The 17998-nt window shown below is 34.6% G+C and overlaps 1 protein-coding gene across 3 annotated transcripts; it reads left to right on the top strand.

Moving 5' to 3' along the window:
• The first annotated feature begins 8870 nt into the window (after positions 1–8870).
• LOC113356357 (phosphoribosylamine--glycine ligase-like) lies at positions 8871–16122 on the top strand. 3 transcript variants are annotated; one of them, XM_026599473.1, is made up of 6 exons: positions 8871–9033; positions 10026–10099; positions 13260–13650; positions 13807–14180; positions 14579–15109; positions 15420–16122. In XM_026599473.1, the coding sequence occupies exons 3-6, from the start codon at positions 13362–13364 to the stop codon at positions 15891–15893; spliced, it is 1668 nt and encodes a 555-aa protein (XP_026455258.1). In that variant the 5' UTR covers positions 8871–9033; positions 10026–10099; positions 13260–13361; the 3' UTR covers positions 15894–16122. The 3 variants fall into 3 exon arrangements, with proteins under 3 accessions (XP_026455258.1, XP_026455259.1, XP_026455257.1); XM_026599474.1 differs by lacking the exons at positions 8871–9033; positions 10026–10099 and adding an exon at positions 11952–12093; XM_026599472.1 differs by lacking the exons at positions 8871–9033; positions 10026–10099 and adding an exon at positions 12630–12771.
• The last annotated feature ends 1876 nt before the right edge of the window (positions 16123–17998 follow it).

Genomic DNA, 17998 nt, shown 5'->3' with positions numbered 1-17998 from the left:
TCATCCAGACTTTATTTATTACCTAAAAATGCAAAATTAAGTAAGAAAAATATTTATTCTTGAAAACAATGAAAATACAGAATATGGGATAAAATGTAGAATTACTGCACAAAAGATGAGTTAAATGCCAACAAAAAGGGATAAATATATACAATATTTGGCACTCATCATCAAGAAACTCGAAACGTAATTAATAAAGTAAGAACTCTTACTATATTAAAAAACAATATTGTAATAAAATCCTATTACAATAAAAGTCGAGTTAAGAGAATACCTCAAACTTATGAGAACAAGAAGTATCTCTTCATCTTCTCCATGAAAAGTAGCCATATTCACTCACCTCACAATGGTTTCTTCGAAACCAGTGACATGCTAAAAGATATGAGTACTCTAGATGAGTCGAGATGTGTTATAAACCATAACTCATGGGTTGATTTTCATTTTTGTGGGCTATTTCGGTTCCTAAATATCCATGAATGGATTGGTATCATTCCTATTGAAAATTTCTGTTACCGAAAATATGTTTTCTTAAAAATCGATGTCTCTTGTGATAGTTTTTGATTACATAGCATGTGCTTGAATGCTTCATGTTATTGCTATGTATGTTTATGGGATGTTTGATTTCAGTTTTCATGACCTTAATATTCGATCTCATATGTGTAAACCCTTATGGTTTTAGTGACTTTTTGGATTGAGTTCTAGCCCATATTGGTAGGCTTTATCAAAGGATTATGAGGGGTTCTGATTGAAACAATATGTGAAAAAGTCACAATATGTTGAATCGTTTGGTTTAGCATAAAAGAATATGTGTTTCGAGGTTTCAACTTTTGCGTTGCAATAGTTAAAACCGGTTTTCAACCTTTCTCTGGTAAAGGTTGCTCTTTGTTGTTGTTCTTTTGTTTTGCGGGGGGATGACAACATAACAGCGGGAGTTCTATGTGAACTTGCGCTTAATGATATATCTTTCTGGGGAGAAGAGGATGCGGAATTTGAGGTAACGAATTTGTTAGTTAATAGTTTTCCCGTGTTAAGAAAAACCTGATTTTATTGCATATATTTATTGCTTTTGCTTAACAAAATTTCGGTACAATTGATGCTTTATTCCATTATCTATGTATGGATGTGTGTGTTATTCAATTGTTTCCGGTTAAGAAAAACTATTATTATCTTGATTTATGGTTTGGTATCAATTGTTTAGGGTTACGAAATTACGGTGCAATTGCAGTATTTTAATGTCTATGTTGTTTCAATTGCTTCCGGTTGAGGTAAATAATTATGCAAGTTGATTTATTTGGTTTGTATTAATTTTTTATGGATTAACAAAAGAAAAGGTTTTGGGGATGAATTGTTTAGTCTAATTCGATTCCGGATAAGAGAAACTAAGTTAATTCTGATCTTAGTTAGACTTATCAAAGTGGATTTACCAAAGATGTGATTAATAAAAAAATGATTCAAAAACATGGAAGACAAATTCCATTGATCCAAGACATTGCAGACTTATACAAATTACAAACATGTCATAGATATTATTATTATTAAGATAGATAGATTCGTTCACATAGCAGACCACTATTCATATTTTAGATCACATATTCCAATCAAGTACAAAAGGAAGGGAAAAAAATTCTATTTAGGTATACCTCCAACGTACTGCCCTTAATCTTAATTGAGAAGCAAGACAACTTGATTGAGAAGCAAAACAGAAATATCGATAAAACAAGTCAGTGGTTGAGCTCGTGCTTGATAACGTATTGCAGTCGGAATATAGAGAAGATAAAGAGGCAGAGAGAAGTTTCGATTGATCAGAGTAAACTGTGTTACATAAATATATTCCTTTATATACAAGTAGAAAGAAGATCCTAGACACTACATTGGGCCGCACATCCATGGGCTTCAAGCCCTACAACACTTGCTACCAATATTTTCATTAATAAGTCAAATGGTCCTGCTATCAGTATTTAATTAATAATATTTAATTGGTTCGTCTACCAATATTTCATTGGTTCGTCTACCAATACTTAATTGGTCTTGCTTTAATATTTTAATGGTGTTTCCACCAATACTGTGATTGGTCTTGCCACCTTTATTAATATTATAATCTTTCTATTTTGAGGTTTGAACCATTCTCGTCATGGTAGATCGAGATTAAATATTTAATATTGCTAGCATTAGCATTTTTGATATTTAGATGAATTCATGTGAAATGCTTGACACATCATCATACATATATATTGGTATTTGCTCGATTTATCAATCTCATCAGACCAATGTTTACCGATCATCCAAATATCATTGTTGCCCCAGTTGACACTATGATATGCCTCGAACACCATAATACACGTATTATTGCTGACTCGGCTGCCACTTTATTATGCTGATACTATCAATACAAAATTTCATCAGACTCTCTATGTATATAGTATACGAAGTATCATTGCTTGTTTCAGCCAACAATTTATGCTTCATTCATCGGAATAACAAGTCTCTATAAAGCATGCCAAACTCATCATTGAGAAATATGTTAGACTCATCAATATGCTAAAAGTAACACTTAGGTCAACAATTGACCAAATAAATACACGTTTATGATACAGATTTAACCATGCTCGAGATCAATTATGTCACGTAAGGGAAATTCACTAGGTTTTTGGTCTGGCGGCCTATATCAAGTGCAGTGTAGCAATACACCCATGATGAGAAAGTGTAAGTCGTGCTGGAAGCTGATGAAGGAATAGATGGAGTACTGGTCTTACAACCGCCAAGTCTTCTTAACCAAGCAGAACTGGTGTCATTATTGTTAGAGAAATACTCGGTTGAACCCACAAGTCTTTCTATCTCAAGCTTGTTGCAAATGTTAGATGATCAAAACTATATCTTGATTTCTAGTCTATTAAGTCAAGTCTAGAACTAGGTTAGATTTTGGTAGTTGAGTATCAGACATCACCCTCGACGAAGACATTTGGAGAACTTCTGTATCAGGTATGTGAAGATTTAACCATTCAATTTTACTCATTATCTTACTATTTTATATGTGAGACGATGTCATATGACTTTTATAGTAGATTTATAAAAAAGAAGTTATAAGTTAAGCTGTCTTGTTAAAAATCTCGAAATATGACTTTAGCAAAGATGTTCAACGATCCTTAAACAATATTAGTTTTAAGCAATTTATTGTTTGAATTAATTTGTGGATCAATTGAAAATTTCCCATTCAAATGATTTTATCACGTGGGAATGTTTCAAACATCATAAAAGAAAAATATTGAACTATCTGATATTTCTGCTCACTGTAGGTTGGCGAACCATTTCGCAAACCATAGATATCTAAGTTTCAGAAATACATGAAGGTCAGTGAAGCAGTTCGAAAACCGTGAATTCAGTTGGGGACAGTTCACGAACCGTTGTGAACTTAATTTTGAAGTTGGTATTATAGACTAGCACTTGGCAAACCCGGTTCACGAACCGCGGTCCACTGAGTTCGGTAGTCTTGTAGGGTTAGAAAACCCGGTTCACGAACCATTGTACCCTAACACGTAAACAAGCTTAATGGTTCACGTACCGTTGCACCATCCGTCCCAAAAGATTTTAGCAGATGTTCAAATGACTATTTTTTAAGTATGTATATCATTGGTAGAACTCTTTCAAACACTTTTAAGACTTCATTGATCACTTAAGCACTTATGTGTGTGCATCATGATTAAATTCTTATGTGTTTAAATGAACATCAAATTGCTTTTAGTTCTTTGACATACTTGCCAAACCAAACAGTCATTGTGCACGGTTCCAAAACCGGTTCCTAGTGTATATTCTTCTATTGTATTTTCAAGACTTAAAAGTGTTTGATCGATTTTCAAGTTATCTTAGCTTGAATTCTAAGCAACCCCTGGTCTTTGAAAACTGTAAGTAGGGATGCTCTTTCAATTGGTAAAATCAATCCCTGACACTTTGTGTCTTAGTTGAGTATAGAGTCGTCCTTTATATACCTAGGTTTCATCTTATAGAAATATTATTTTGTATACGACTAAAAGATTTCGCCTTGGGGATTCGTGAAGCCAGGTCCGACTATCTTTACCTTGATAGATCGTGAATCGTGATCTTGCTTTTCTGTTATCGAATTTTTCGTAATCTCTTTCAGGGAGGATAGATAATAATCACAAAGTTCTTTTCGTCACAGACTTTGTGAGTCCTCAAGATATATATCTGAGAACCGATCTTAATTGATCTTTTAAAGATTGTTCTTGAGAGGTGGTTATGAAATTAGGCTGCTCTTTGGGAGTCGTAAGTTCTGGATTTGTGAGGTTTGCTAGGTTTGTTTATTGCAAACATATACCCTCACCTTGATCTTTGATCTAAATGAAAATGAAATAGGCTTATTTGTTAGAGGCAGATTGGTATCAAAAGTCTTCACTTAGGTTGAAGCGACTCTTAGGCTGTAAAGGACGTTAGCTAAGGGAATCAATTGTGTAGAGCATGCGAGGTTTAAGAGACGTAAGGAGCGCGACTGTAACTGAATCTCTTGGAGGGTGGATTCGGTCTCAACTAAATTCCAGTCTGATAGTAGGCTAGTGCCTATAACAGCTTAATACAGTTTGGTGTTCAAATCTGGACGAGGTCCCGAGGTTATTCTGCTATTACAACATTCTCGTTAACAAAACTTCTGGTGTCTTGTGTTTTTCCTTTTCCGCATTATATTGTTTATCTTTATAATTGGATTTACGCAAGTTGTACGTATTCAACCTTAGTTGATACATACATCAAATTTTATTCGATTACGAGACTCGTTTCTTGTATAATTCGTATCTTGAATAGATAACAAGTTTAATTACTTGGCAAAATTCCGATTGGATTATTTGGATACTACTAAATTGATCTTGGATATCGATTTTTGGGATCGTTCAAGTACTCTTCTTAACAATCAGGTTCACAGACTCTTGTCTATATACATACTGATTGAGAAGAGGTTAGAGATATAAACTATATATACATATTATCAAGGATCATTCAGTTGGTCTACTTGCAATTGTATTAGGTTTTGTCCATAAAGGTTGCCGAAAAAAAAGTTGGTGGTGTACTTGGTACCCGTGCGTTTCAATCATGATTTTCACTTCTCTACAGTTATTATATTTTTATGAAAGCAATACGTAAAATACTTACCTGTGAAAACTCTGGGAGTATTTTGTGCTTACCACCAGGAAGTGGCTTCAACCTTGAATGACTATCCATCACCTTTGCATTTGGAGCTCCACTCGCTGGAGTTGTAGTTATTTGTACAAAATTCTAAAGATGCTCATGCCGCTGATTCCAGAAGGTCTTATAACTAGAAGCCACATATGTCACTCTGTCTGAATGTGGGAAAAATTATTTTTTCCCTTCTAATTGATTAAGGCCCAAATGGGACACAAGGTCTTGCCAAGTGGTTTATAAGGTTAATTGAGGGATACGATTTATATTTTGGGAGGATTCATGGTTGCAGGATGGCTCTTTAGCTTCTTCATTTCCTGCTCTTTACAATGTAACTAGAACTAAGAATCTCATATTTGTTGAAGTTTTTTCAAAAACAGATGATGTGGTGTAATAAAATCTTGCTATTCCTAGGAGAATCAATATGCGGCCACAACAAAAAATTGTTATCCTTATGGATAAACTTAATTCCGTAAACTTCGAGCTTCCAGGTGAAGAAATATTTGAATGGAAAAACGTCAAGTAAAGATAACTATACAGTGAAATCAACTTATAATCTTCTTCAATCTCAAATTGGTGATGGTGCAGTACAAGAAATATTTCAGATTCATTTAGGATCAGAAGATTCCCTCTAATATTGCCTTTTTTCTGCCTAGAATAAGAGTCTAACTAGAGATAATCTTCTTCGACGACATATACCTATTTCTCCAACTTGCATTTCTTGTCATACTGATGAATCTTGTTATCATATCTTCGTTATTTTTCCTCTAGCTCAAGTCTTTGGAACTATCTTTTGGAGTATTTGCTCTGCCATTTCATTTTTCCTGTATATATAACAACTACTCTTTGATCTTGGAATGATATGAATGTCGTTTTTCTATCCATATTTGGAATATGGTACTTGCAACCGCCATTTAGACTGTCTGGATTGAAGTGAATGCGAGAGTTCTTTTTTTTTTTCTTTTTTCCGGAAGAAGAAAGCTGAGAATGAGTAAAAAAAAAGTGGTTAAGTATCATATTTATTATTGGGCTTTAGCTATCCCGCAGTTCTTAGAATTTCTTATAACCGAATCATGCATATCTGGATAGAACAGGGCGGAGCCAGCCTAGCTGTCTCCTAAGCCTAATTTATTATTATTATTCTTTTGTTTGAGCCATCCTGGAAGCCTAATTTTGCTTCTTTAAACCCCTAATCCAGCTGGCTTAATAAAAAAACAAAAGTTTGCACCCGAGATTATAAATCTTGGCTCCGCTCTTGCATGCCATAAAGACGGACTTTAAGCCACAATAGTTTTTTTTTTCCTTCATATCAAGCTTATTATAGGGGAGGTATGGTTTATTAGAGGGGCGGCATTGTAATAGTAATGTCCCTTTAGTTGGTTAGGGGATGTCCTAAAGGGGATGTAAATTGACTAGATTACCCTTTTCACCTTAAATCAACCAAAATCAAATCATTTTTTTTTAACCTAATGAATCATAAAAAATCAAATCAGTTTTTTTTCATCTTCTTCTTCATCCTCTCTTCTCCTCCATCAACCGTAACCTCCATTAAAACTGAAAATTTCATCGTCTTCGATTAATGGGCGATTTGAAAAATGTTTGGAAAAACCCAGTTAGGGTTTAGTTTATCGTGTTGGATTTAATTTAATTTTGTATCAAAAATTAGGGTTTTGTATGAAAATTGAAATTGAAATTTCTGGTTGCATGTGAGTTACGGTTGGTAATAACTCAAATACGAACCGTAACTGTAGATGGTTGGTTTTAACTCAAATACCAACCGTAAGTTCTTAGTTTTGAGAAATATGTTCAGTTATGGTTTGTATTTGCATCATATTTATCAACCGTAATTAAGTTACGGTTTGTTACTCAAACAACCATACCAACCGTAAATAATCCTGTGTCTTAAGAATTTATCAAATAATGATTTACGGTTCAAAAGTTAAGTTGACACATTACCAACCGTAATTTAGTTACGTTTGTTGTCCAAATTTAATTACCAATCGTAACTGGTTTTACGATTGGATCTTTCCCAAATTTAACCAGTTACGGTTGGTATTCGATAACTTACGAACCGTTACGGTTGGTCACGAGCAAAATTGCAACCGTAAGTTCTTCTGAAAATTTAAAAGTTTTGATTTTGTGACGTACTTTAGATAATTTTGAGCGAGAAAAAGCTAGTGGGAACTAATTTAGAAGTATACCGGGTCACTGGAATCACTCATTTTGGTTGAGTGAATCAAAATCTAGGGTTTCACAGATACAAAAGTTTTTCTTTTTCTTCTCCTCTGAACTTTTTTTTTTTAACTCTAAAAATCTGATTTTGTTTTGATTTAAAGTTAATATAAGTGAAATTAATCATTAACACTAAACTAGGTTATCAATAATGAGGGTTAATTTGTCATTTCCAGTTTTTTTTTGATAAGGGACACCTTGAATGATCATGTAATGACCCTTTTTGTCCTATTAGAATGCCGCCTCTCTAATAAACCATGCCGCCCCTATAATAAGCTTGTTTCACATAGTATAATTTTTGTAGGAATTACTGTTTAGTCCACTTTTTCATGACCCAGTTAATGGCTAGTCCACCCGTGGAAAAAATTTACTCCCTAGTCCAAAAACATGTTTTTGGACTAGATTATTTACTCTCTAGTCCAAAAACTTCGTGGAGATTATAAAGTGTATTTTCTAAATGCCTAAAACACCCTTCCAGGTCTAATTAATATCAACACATGTAAATATTACTGGTAGTATGTTACTACATCCTAGTAGTATCAATACAGTGATACTACATATTAGTATGTACTGTACTAGTAGTAACAAAAATATCTTATTGTTACTAGTATACTAGTAAACTAGTTACTACTACGTAGTAACTAGTATACTAGTAAACTAGTTACTACTACTATTAACTAGTATACTAGTAGTAACTAGTACTAGTAGTAACATATGTAGTATCAATACTTAACAATTTTTTGATTTGTAGTATCAATACATAATATCAATATGTAGTATCAATATATAACATACTACATATCAAACATACTACATATCAATATATAACATACTACATATCAATATGTAGTATTAATACATAACATACTACATATCAATATGTAGTATCAACATATAACATACACATATCAAACATACTACATACTACATATCAATATGTAGTATCAATATATAACATACTACATATTGATATGTAGTAGTATCAATACATAACATATTACATATCAAACATACTACATATCAATATATAACATACTACGTATCAATATATAACATACATATTGATATGCAGTAGTATCAATACATAACATATTACTACTAGTACTAGTTACTACTAGTATACTACATACTACATATGTTATTACCACATACTAGTTACTACTAGTATACTACATATGTATTAATATACACGTAATGTTATATGTTAGGGTTAGTAAAGTAATTTTATTCTTTTCAAAATTTTTTTGGGTTAGAGAGTAAATATATTTTGCGGCTGGACTAACCAGTAACCCGGGTCGGATTTACTGGACTAAACAGGAATTCTCGTAATTTTTTGTATGGTCTCTCGATATATAAGGGGGTAATAGAGGGCACTGTAGGTATTAAAAAATAACGTGGCATCGGATGTTTGAGATGGCATGGGATTTATTAAGCATTAAACCCCGAATTTTAAAGGACTCAGTTGGTGAGTGTGACTGTGTGAGGCGTAAAACATGAACCATGACCGAGAACATTGAGTTCCAACTTCTAGTAACAGACAGTCGGGCACTAAGAAAGAGTGAGAAATTGAATAGCAAAGGAAAGTTAGGGTTTTTGTATTTCATCTGAAGCTTGAACAAGGTAAAATCTATGGCTTCTCTTTGTAGTCTTTCAGCTAAAAGTTTTAAAAGTAATCCTTTTTTTATGTGGTTTCAGTTTCTGTAGCTGTTATGTTGTAGATCTTCATGTTTCTGTGTTTAATGTCTTAGATTTCTTATGCTAGGTCCACCAAAATAATCATCGTTGATTCTAAAATGATTTAGCCGTTTTTTTTTTTTGAATTGAAATTGACCGCCGTTGCAATTTTCTAATGGCAACGACTGACTACATACCATCCAACTTTTGAATAAATACAACCCTTACTGTAAAAATAAACCCAAATAAAATGTAGACATCAATTTTCTTCTTTACAGTGGTGTTGTCTAGGTATTATAAATGATATAAAACCCTAAAGTAGATTCTTAGATTCTTTTAGCTTCATGAGTATGTATTTTCTCTTAACTTATCAGACGACCGAAGGGATGAAAAAATGTGTATCTGTCCGTCACACATTCTGTGCAAAAACAAACGAAAAAAAAGTTAATTTATGGAATTTCAGAATCAAATAGAGGCTATTGATAACATTGATCATGGATTTCAATAAAAGACAATAGAATGGACAAATTACATGTTCAAAGTTCATCAAACAATCCATTGATTCGACTGGAATTGATGAATTTCAGAATCCTTTTCATGTCGTTTCACTCAGCGGTTCTGTTCATATTTTTAGGATGAAAAATTATAGTTAGCTTGTGTTTCAAATGCTTTGATATCGATTTAGCTTGAAAAATGTTTTACAGAATATGAATTCTGTCAAATGCTCAGATACTTTGATATTCAATATATTGGAATTCTTTGACGGGTGTATGAATTGAACTTGCTCAGATGGTGTTTGGTGAAATGCATGACAAGAATTTTTTTCTTGGACTGTTATGATTTATGGGTACTCAAAATGTGGAAAGGTTGAGAATAAAATTTGAGTAAAGCTTTAATGGGTAAGGAAATGAATTTGTTCTTGGGGTTTTTATGTGCAGTTGGTTAGTCTGGTGCTTGGTTATGCGATCTTTGTCAGATGATATGAAGTAAGAGCAAAGAAGACTGCAACAAGGTATTTTAAAATTTTGAATTCTGATTTTGAGATTTGGTTTTAGTTTTGAGATTTGATTGTTAAGTTGAGAGGAACGCTGTCAAAATGTATACGAATCATATATGGACATCTATTGGTAATAGCCCTGCATCTAGGAGTTCAAATAGCACTGAGTCACTGACAAGGAAAATTGAGATGCCTTATAGAGAGTGAGATTATAAACATGGGGCTTCTGTGTATAACATTCGTGATTATGACGGCTTCTTTTTGCAAATGATCTGAAAAGAGGCTAAATACGTCTTTGTCTGTAAGTATTGAGGTTCTAGATTCTTCCTAGTTTGTCTCAATAAAAATAGACATCGAGGACAGGTTCACTAAAGCTGATTGTATATACGTAGGCAATAATCTTTTAGGAAAAGATTAGTGCACTAACATGAATGAGTTTATGGTAAATGAGATTATTGATATGAATAAGTGCTAATGAAACTTAAAACAATGTTGGTGCAGTCTTTTAACCTCTCCCTAATACAAGTAATCAGTAGCACCAACAAACAACATAGTAGCAAATGATTAATCTATGGTCTTAGATCAGAGGCAAGTGGTTTATGTCTGAAATATTTATAGATGGTTCAATTGTTTTCTCGACTACCCTTGTTTGATGTACTTTTATGGTTATGATACAAAGCGTGAGGTTAGTTTGTAATGAGCTTTCTTTTAGCTATAATGTTGTGCTTAGTTTCTGGTCGATAGCTTTACAAACTCGACGATGTAACCAATTAGTGATGTTGCGGTAGTCAAAAGGTATACATGGAGACTCAAGAGTTGAAATTGAGCTTATTAGTTGGGAGTATGTTTCGTGGTTATATCACAATGATACTTCTCTCTGCGTGCCACTTGCTGGTTATAGTTTTGTGTTAGGTATAAACACATAAAAGAACAAAGTTTCTGTAAATTCGCTAACTAGTCAAATTCGTTGGGCTAAGAGTTAGATTAATTATACTGTTTTTGCCACTTGCTGGTAATAGAGTTAAACAACTTCTGAACTACCCCCACTTGCCTACAATGAACATGGCAGGTCTTATAGTCCTGCAGCAATAAGTATGTCCTAGCAGATCAGTCATCTTTGCAGTTGCAGAATTGTAGAAATTATGTTTCTTTATTATGTTTTATGTTCACTTCTTCCCCACTTCGTAAGTAAAGCAAATGTAAACTTTCTTTGGTTGTATATGAGAAAGTCAGTTATCATTTTGTTGGGATTTTATAGGAGATATATTTCTTCCCATTCCGATCATAATTAGATTAAACATTGACACATATATAAGCCTTACAGGATCCTCAAATGCATGCACCAGCAGAGCAGTTCCTTATTCTGAGGGCCATTGGTGCAAGATTATGTTGTTTGTGCCATTTGTTATAACGGTGGCCGTTTTGTTGGTCTTTAGCCATATTGTTTTTCTTCGTCGGCCCCCCACCGCTCGCGGTCATCTAGTAATTGGACGACCAAAGGGAGTCCTTATGTGATGAAAAAAAACTCATTGATGTCCGTCACAATAAATGTGCAGAGAAAATAAAATTGAAACTTTTATTTCTCACAATTTCACCAAAATGAGTTACAAAATGAGATGATTAAAGAAATTGTTCAAAAATTTCGATCATACAACCAAAAGAACAGATTAACTGTTCAACGTTACTTGAAAACTTCATTAAATCAGTAGGAATCGATTAAAAATCGGAATACAGAGCACACAATTGAAACACAGAAGTTTCAGTTAAGCGTATGAAGATGATTGCTTTCTGGGTCGGGTTTCTGCATCCGAAACCACATTACCGAACCCAAATATGTTTCTGAGTTCAGTCACCACAAAACTCCTGCTTTAAGTTCTTCCACGACATATGCAGAAGAAATCCATATTAGACTAACATCACAAAGCCTGAAACGACATCTGAAACTTCAAATTTTGATTCAATCACTTACAGTTACACAGAAAACAACCTAAGTCTAAGGAAATTGAAAGGTATGGGATTGTTAACCAATATCCTTGCTGATTTCTTTGTTATGAAAAGTGATAAGTCATAAATGGGTTGTGTATCCTAAATTTAAGTGAATGGGTGATTTTGAGAAGTGGGTATATTAAGGATTTTATGTTTGTAGAGAATTAGGTTGTGGATTTATATACCCATGTTGTAATTGTCATGGAACTAAAGGTTCAATTTGATTAATACAGGTTTTGTATTTTTTCTATCATGCTTTGTGATTCCTTCTAATCAAATTTGCTCTAGTATGTCAAAAAGAAACGAAAAAGATAACAGTATTGATCAATCCCTGTTTGATAAAAATGCCTCAAAGAATAGATTGTCATGTTCCTGAAATTAAATTGTAGTTTTAGGATTATTAGGTTGTAGTTTTAGGATTATTAGATTGTAAAGAGGTTTTGGGTACTGGGTTTTGTTTATATATGTTTTAGAGCAATCACTTATTGTTGTGCAATCCTCATAACATCCAGCAATTTCGCAGCATCAGGTCAAGAGTCATCAGTAGTCCTTGTTAGTTTCTAGTCGTGTTTTTTTCTCTTTGGTCGGCCCTCACTGCTGCAGCAGTAGTCTAGTCTACTCTCTCCCTTTCCTTAGATTTTGTGGAATAACAGCCCCTGGTTGGAAACTCGGAGAATCCCCTGCGTAATCGACACATGCCAGTAAGGAATCTACCTTCTTTAGTTTCAATAGGTGAAAGTGTTTGATAGATTGTCTTATTCTTTCTACAATCTTAGCAGGTTCAGAGTTGGATAAATTGTCTCCCTGAACCCAAAGCTATTTTTCTCTACTTTGTTTATTTCAGCAGATTAACTGTTTGATAAATTGTTTCAGTGATTAAGTAAAGAGTCAAAACTTTTCCATATATTTTTCTTTCTTTTTGTTAATGAAAATTGAGCAAAAGGATTACCTCTTGATAAGTACTGTAATGCAATCCAACAACAATCATTCCGTTGCTATCAAACTGTGGTCAGCTTCTCATTTAGTTTTGTAGCTTGTACTTTCATTTGCTCCATCATAAGCTGTTTTGTGAGTCACAGTGACACTTGATAGTCTTTCCTGCACATTACTTCCATTTTTATACATTTTTCTTGCCCTCTTGAGTTCCTCTGTTGTGCTTACCAAGTAGTTTTATTTGGTGGATTTGCAGGGGTGTGGCATTTCGGTAAGGGTCCATTTCTTCGTCGGTTCCCCACCGTGGCAGGGACCATCTAGTCAGGGTTTTGCAAGGAAGAGTTTCTCAGCTTCCACTATGGCCTGCGTTGCTTACAATAATCCTTCAACAGCGTTTTTGAGTTTTCACGAGAATCAATTTACAAAACCTTTTTCCTTAAATCGTCCTTCATTTTCACTGTTCGTTAGTAAAGATAAAAGATGCAACCCTATTCGTTCTACTGCCATAATCAGACAATCTTATCTGTTTCCGAATTCGAGTCCAAGGCTTTCATCTTTTTCTGGTGAATTCAAGAGATTTTCAGAACATTCAGAGAAATCTGGTTGTATCAATGCAATTACCTTCGATTATTACGATAAAGCTCCAGGTAAGAATTACAATATGCATTTCACCTTTTTATTTATTCATGAATATGGTAATGATAAAATTGCGAGGTAATGTTAAAAAATTAGGTTATGAGAAACACTAATAATATGTGGTTTGATAAGACCCTAAATTGATATGAAATTTTCCTAATGTGCAGAAGAGAGGTTGGTGGTGTTAGTTATTGGAGGTGGAGGAAGGGAACATGCAATTTGTTACGCCTTGCAGCGGTCTCCATCTGTTGATGGAGTATTTTGTCTTCCTGGCAATGATGGGATTGCTAACTCAGGATGTGCCACCTGTGTACACGGCCTTGACATTTCTGACAGCTCAAAGGTGATATCCTTTTGTCAAGAGTGGGGAGTTAAATTGGTTGTGGTAGGACCAGAGGCTCCCTTGGTTGCAGGTCTTTCAGATATTCTTAATAAGGCTGGGATACCTACTTTTGGGCCGTCAGCAGAGGCTGCTGCTTTGGAGGGATCTAAGGATTTCATGAAGAGGTTGTGTTACAAGTATGGAATTCCCACTGCTAAGGTTTGTCGTGACTCACCTTCTGTTCTCTCACTTCGTACTAGTCTTATTACGTTTTCATGGCTTATAGTGTTTTTTTAGGTTAATGCTTCTCAGTATCCTTAGGTGACCATTCTTTCTTAATGTTCGTTAAGCATTTCAAACATCTCGTCGTCAACAGTAAAATTGGTTATTCTAGACATACTTCCTGATCAACTTCTAAATGTATATTTCTTCTATGTGTCTCCAGGGAAATGGTGAGTCATGTTATATAAGAACTAGAATTTTGTTTAGATTTTCATCCTAAAGACATATTTTGTTTGTCTGTTTACAATACTTTGGAATTCATTTGTTTTCCTTTCTTTTGCCGCTTAATAAACTTCGCAGGGTTTTCCTATATTAATTAATAATCATTTGCGCAGTATCAAACATTTACAGATCCATCCGCAGCAAAGCAGTACATTCAAGAGCAAGGAGTACCCATCGTCATTAAAACTGATGGCCTTGCCGCTGGCAAAGGAGTTGTTGTTGCCATGACGTTGGACGAGGCATATGAAGCTGTTGACTTAATGCTCGTAAAGGGTGTGTTTGGATCTGCAGGCTGCCGTGTGATTGTTGAGGAATTCTTGGAAGGAGAAGAAGCTTCATTTTTTGCACTCGTCGATGGTGAGACAGCCATACCTCTTGAATCTGCTCAGGATCATAAACGGGTTGGGGATGGTGACACAGGACCTAATACAGGGGGAATGGGTGCATACTCACCGGCTCCTATAGTAACAGAAGACATTAAGTCTTTTATAATGGAATCTATAATTCTGCCTACGGTGAAAGGAATGTCTGAAGAAGGCTGTAAATTTGTTGGAGTTTTATTTGCTGGTCTCATGATTGAAAAGAGAACTGGTTTACCAAAACTTATAGAGTACAATGTGCGGTTTGGAGACCCTGAATGCCAGGTTAGAGTTCTTAATTTTTGTTTGATTACTTTTCAGTAGATATTTCCTCCCTATTATATGCTATGTAAGATATGTATAGAGTATATCATGGTGCATAAAACCTTTTGATAATTATCTTACCTTGTAGAAATATTGATGGACCGCTTTTTGCAATCTTTGAATTAGTTAAAATATATGGATTGTCGCACAAAAAGAGTTTGACTGCTCTACATTACTAATCAATCTGTTTAATTTCAGAAGTAATATGTTTAGATTTATGATGTAGTTGTTCCCACTTCTCTGACTTTATCTGTTGAACTATGAATCCCAGGTTTTGATGGTTAGGTTGGAATCGGATTTAGCACAAGCTCTACTTGCAGCTTGCCGAGGAGAGTTAGATAATGTGTCATTGAAGTGGTCCTCTGACTCAGCCATGGTGGTGGTGATGGCAAGTAAAGGCTACCCTGGAAAATACATGAAAGATACTGTGATCCGAAATCTCAAAGACGTAGAAGAAATGCTACAAGAAGAAGAAAGAGAACACAAACAAAAACAAGTTTCTTCTTTGATTAAAGTTTTTCATGCAGGAACATCAACCAACGACGATGGCAACTACATTGCTGTTGGAGGTCGTGTTCTTGGGGTTACAGCAACAGGAAAAGATTTAAAAGAGGCACGGGATAAAGCTTATGAAACTGTTGAAAAAATTAACTGGCCAGAAGGATTTTTTAGACGAGATATTGGTTGGAGAGCACTTCCTAAGAAATCATTTTGGCGAAATTTGTGTGTTATCTCAAAAGCTTAGAGAGATTATAAACTAATTAATTTGGTCAAAATTAGCTTATACTGTCAACTCAAGGTTGCATTGCATCATCCATTTCCATTATTTCTTTCTGAATTTAGCATTATATTAAATTAGCTGAGATTGCTCTTTATACAAACTTCAAGGTTGCATTGCATTAGCCATTATTTCTTTCTGAATCAAATTTCTTTAGAATCTCTTAATCACAAGAACTGACATTAAAATTTTCTTTCCTCCTAGTGTTTGTTGAAATTGGTCTTTCACTTTAATGGGTTGTTAAATTTTCATATGCATCACGTTTTCTTATGTTTTTGAAAATTGATTACTTTTGATAGCTCAATTAGTTGATTATCAGGTTTCTCCCAGGACTTTATTGTCATGTGGATGAAGTGTTTGCAAGGGAAATGGTTGTCAGCTTTACCTATTTTCATTTCATGCTTGTTCTTTTTTGTTCTTCCAGCTCTGTTACTGACACACTGGCAAAGCAACACGGCTGCAGCCTTGAGCCTACAATCCATACCAGGTTTCTCTGAAGGTTCTATCCGGCCGGCAGATGCAACGCCTTACAGTACTAACTAATTTATATGCACCTCCTTGTCCTAATTTGACCTGCGTTTCAATCACAATTTTCGACATCTTCATATGGAATAATTTTTTTTACGCATGGTCTCATTCAACCGAGACCCGACACAACACATCAACTTTTTTGTCTGCGTTACAAAATGCGCCCTCCCTTTTCCTTGGTGGATTTTTTGGTTGGATCGAATTTTGCACCCTAGTAGCTTTCAAATAAAATTGCAAGTCACCCCAGTCTAGTGCCAATAACTAAAACCAAATGTCCTAATCGACTATTGGTTTAGGTTCCCAGTTTAATACAATTCTCTATAAAATAAATAAAAATAAGAACATTTGCGAAGAGTAGAGCGTACGGTGGCCCTTATTCAGTTATATGCAGGGAAACTGTTGATACTTTTAGCCGAGTCAAGTTTTACTATTTAATTAAGGAGGTCTTCTCTTACTTTTGCTCACAGTGGATTGCACCATTTGTTACACTATCCATGCGTAGATAATCCATCATCTTCTTGTACAATGGTCAAAAGTTTTCTTTGAAACTGACTCAGAAAATCTTTTGCGCTTCATCACATCCTCTACTTCCCATTCTTGGCACATCTCAGGAATGATTGAAGAAATACAAAATAGATTCAGACAGATCCCATATGCTGCTATTCAACACAATTACAGGGAAGGAAACCAAACAGCAGATGGAAGTGAATTGGAAAACTCATCAACCAAAATATGGGACCAGACAATCCCGCTTTTTATTAGTCAAATTCTATTTCACGACTCGATGGGTACCACGTACCCACGGCAAATTATAACCTAATTTCCTATTAATAAAATGCATGCGTCAAAAAAAATAATCTTCTTGTACAATCCACAAAAAAGAAGAAAAAAAAGGATTAAAGTGCTCATTTCTCAGCCATTTCTACTTGAAACACATCAGTTATTCAACCATGGTGCAATATTATGCACTATCTCGGATACTTACAGAAAAACGTAAATCAAGATTCACAAGACAAACAAATGCACTATCACACGGTGCACAATCTCAGTACATTTTTGACTATCACCACTAACTAGCAAGGCATGCCACAAAAGTCTCCAGACTTGTGCTTGCAAGCTCCTATCAGTCATTCAGGTTCAGGCAAAGCTTTCTATATGTTATACAAATAGTCTTTAAAACCTGGATAAGTATACAACATGATGCTCAATTTCAGTTCAATCAACTGACATTTTTTTTTTTTTTTTGGACACAATGAAGCGAGCACTAAGCAACTGTTTTAAAAATCAGGATCCAACGACCATGAAGTGAAAGCGAAACCGAAAACAAATATATTTGTCAGCCTTCTTGTTCCTTCGGACCCTTACAAACACTCAAAACAACACTTGTAAAAACTTGTCTATTGACACGTGTACGCAATCATTTTTCTTTGCTTGTTTAAAAACAGAAAATTAGTTCAATTTTAACGGTTCAGATGATAAGGAGTAGGTACTCCTGATTACTACGTAGCAGAGTTCAAATCACCACTAGTATTCTCCTCCTCTTT

Source organism: Papaver somniferum, chromosome 3, assembly GCF_003573695.1.
Source record: "Papaver somniferum cultivar HN1 chromosome 3, ASM357369v1, whole genome shotgun sequence".
Lineage (NCBI taxonomy): Eukaryota > Viridiplantae > Streptophyta > Magnoliopsida > Ranunculales > Papaveraceae > Papaver > Papaver somniferum.
The sequence above is the reverse complement of the archived record's forward strand: the minus strand, read 5'-3'. Positions and strand labels throughout refer to the sequence as shown.

Coding starts and splice junctions, on each gene's coding strand:
- LOC113356357 (XM_026599472.1), top strand. Junction 13,651..13,806: donor TTATTACGATAAAGCTCCAG/GTAAGAATTACA, acceptor CCTAATGTGCAG/AAGAGAGGTTGGTGGTGTTA. Junction 14,181..14,578: donor ATGGAATTCCCACTGCTAAG/GTTTGTCGTGAC, acceptor TCATTTGCGCAG/TATCAAACATTTACAGATCC.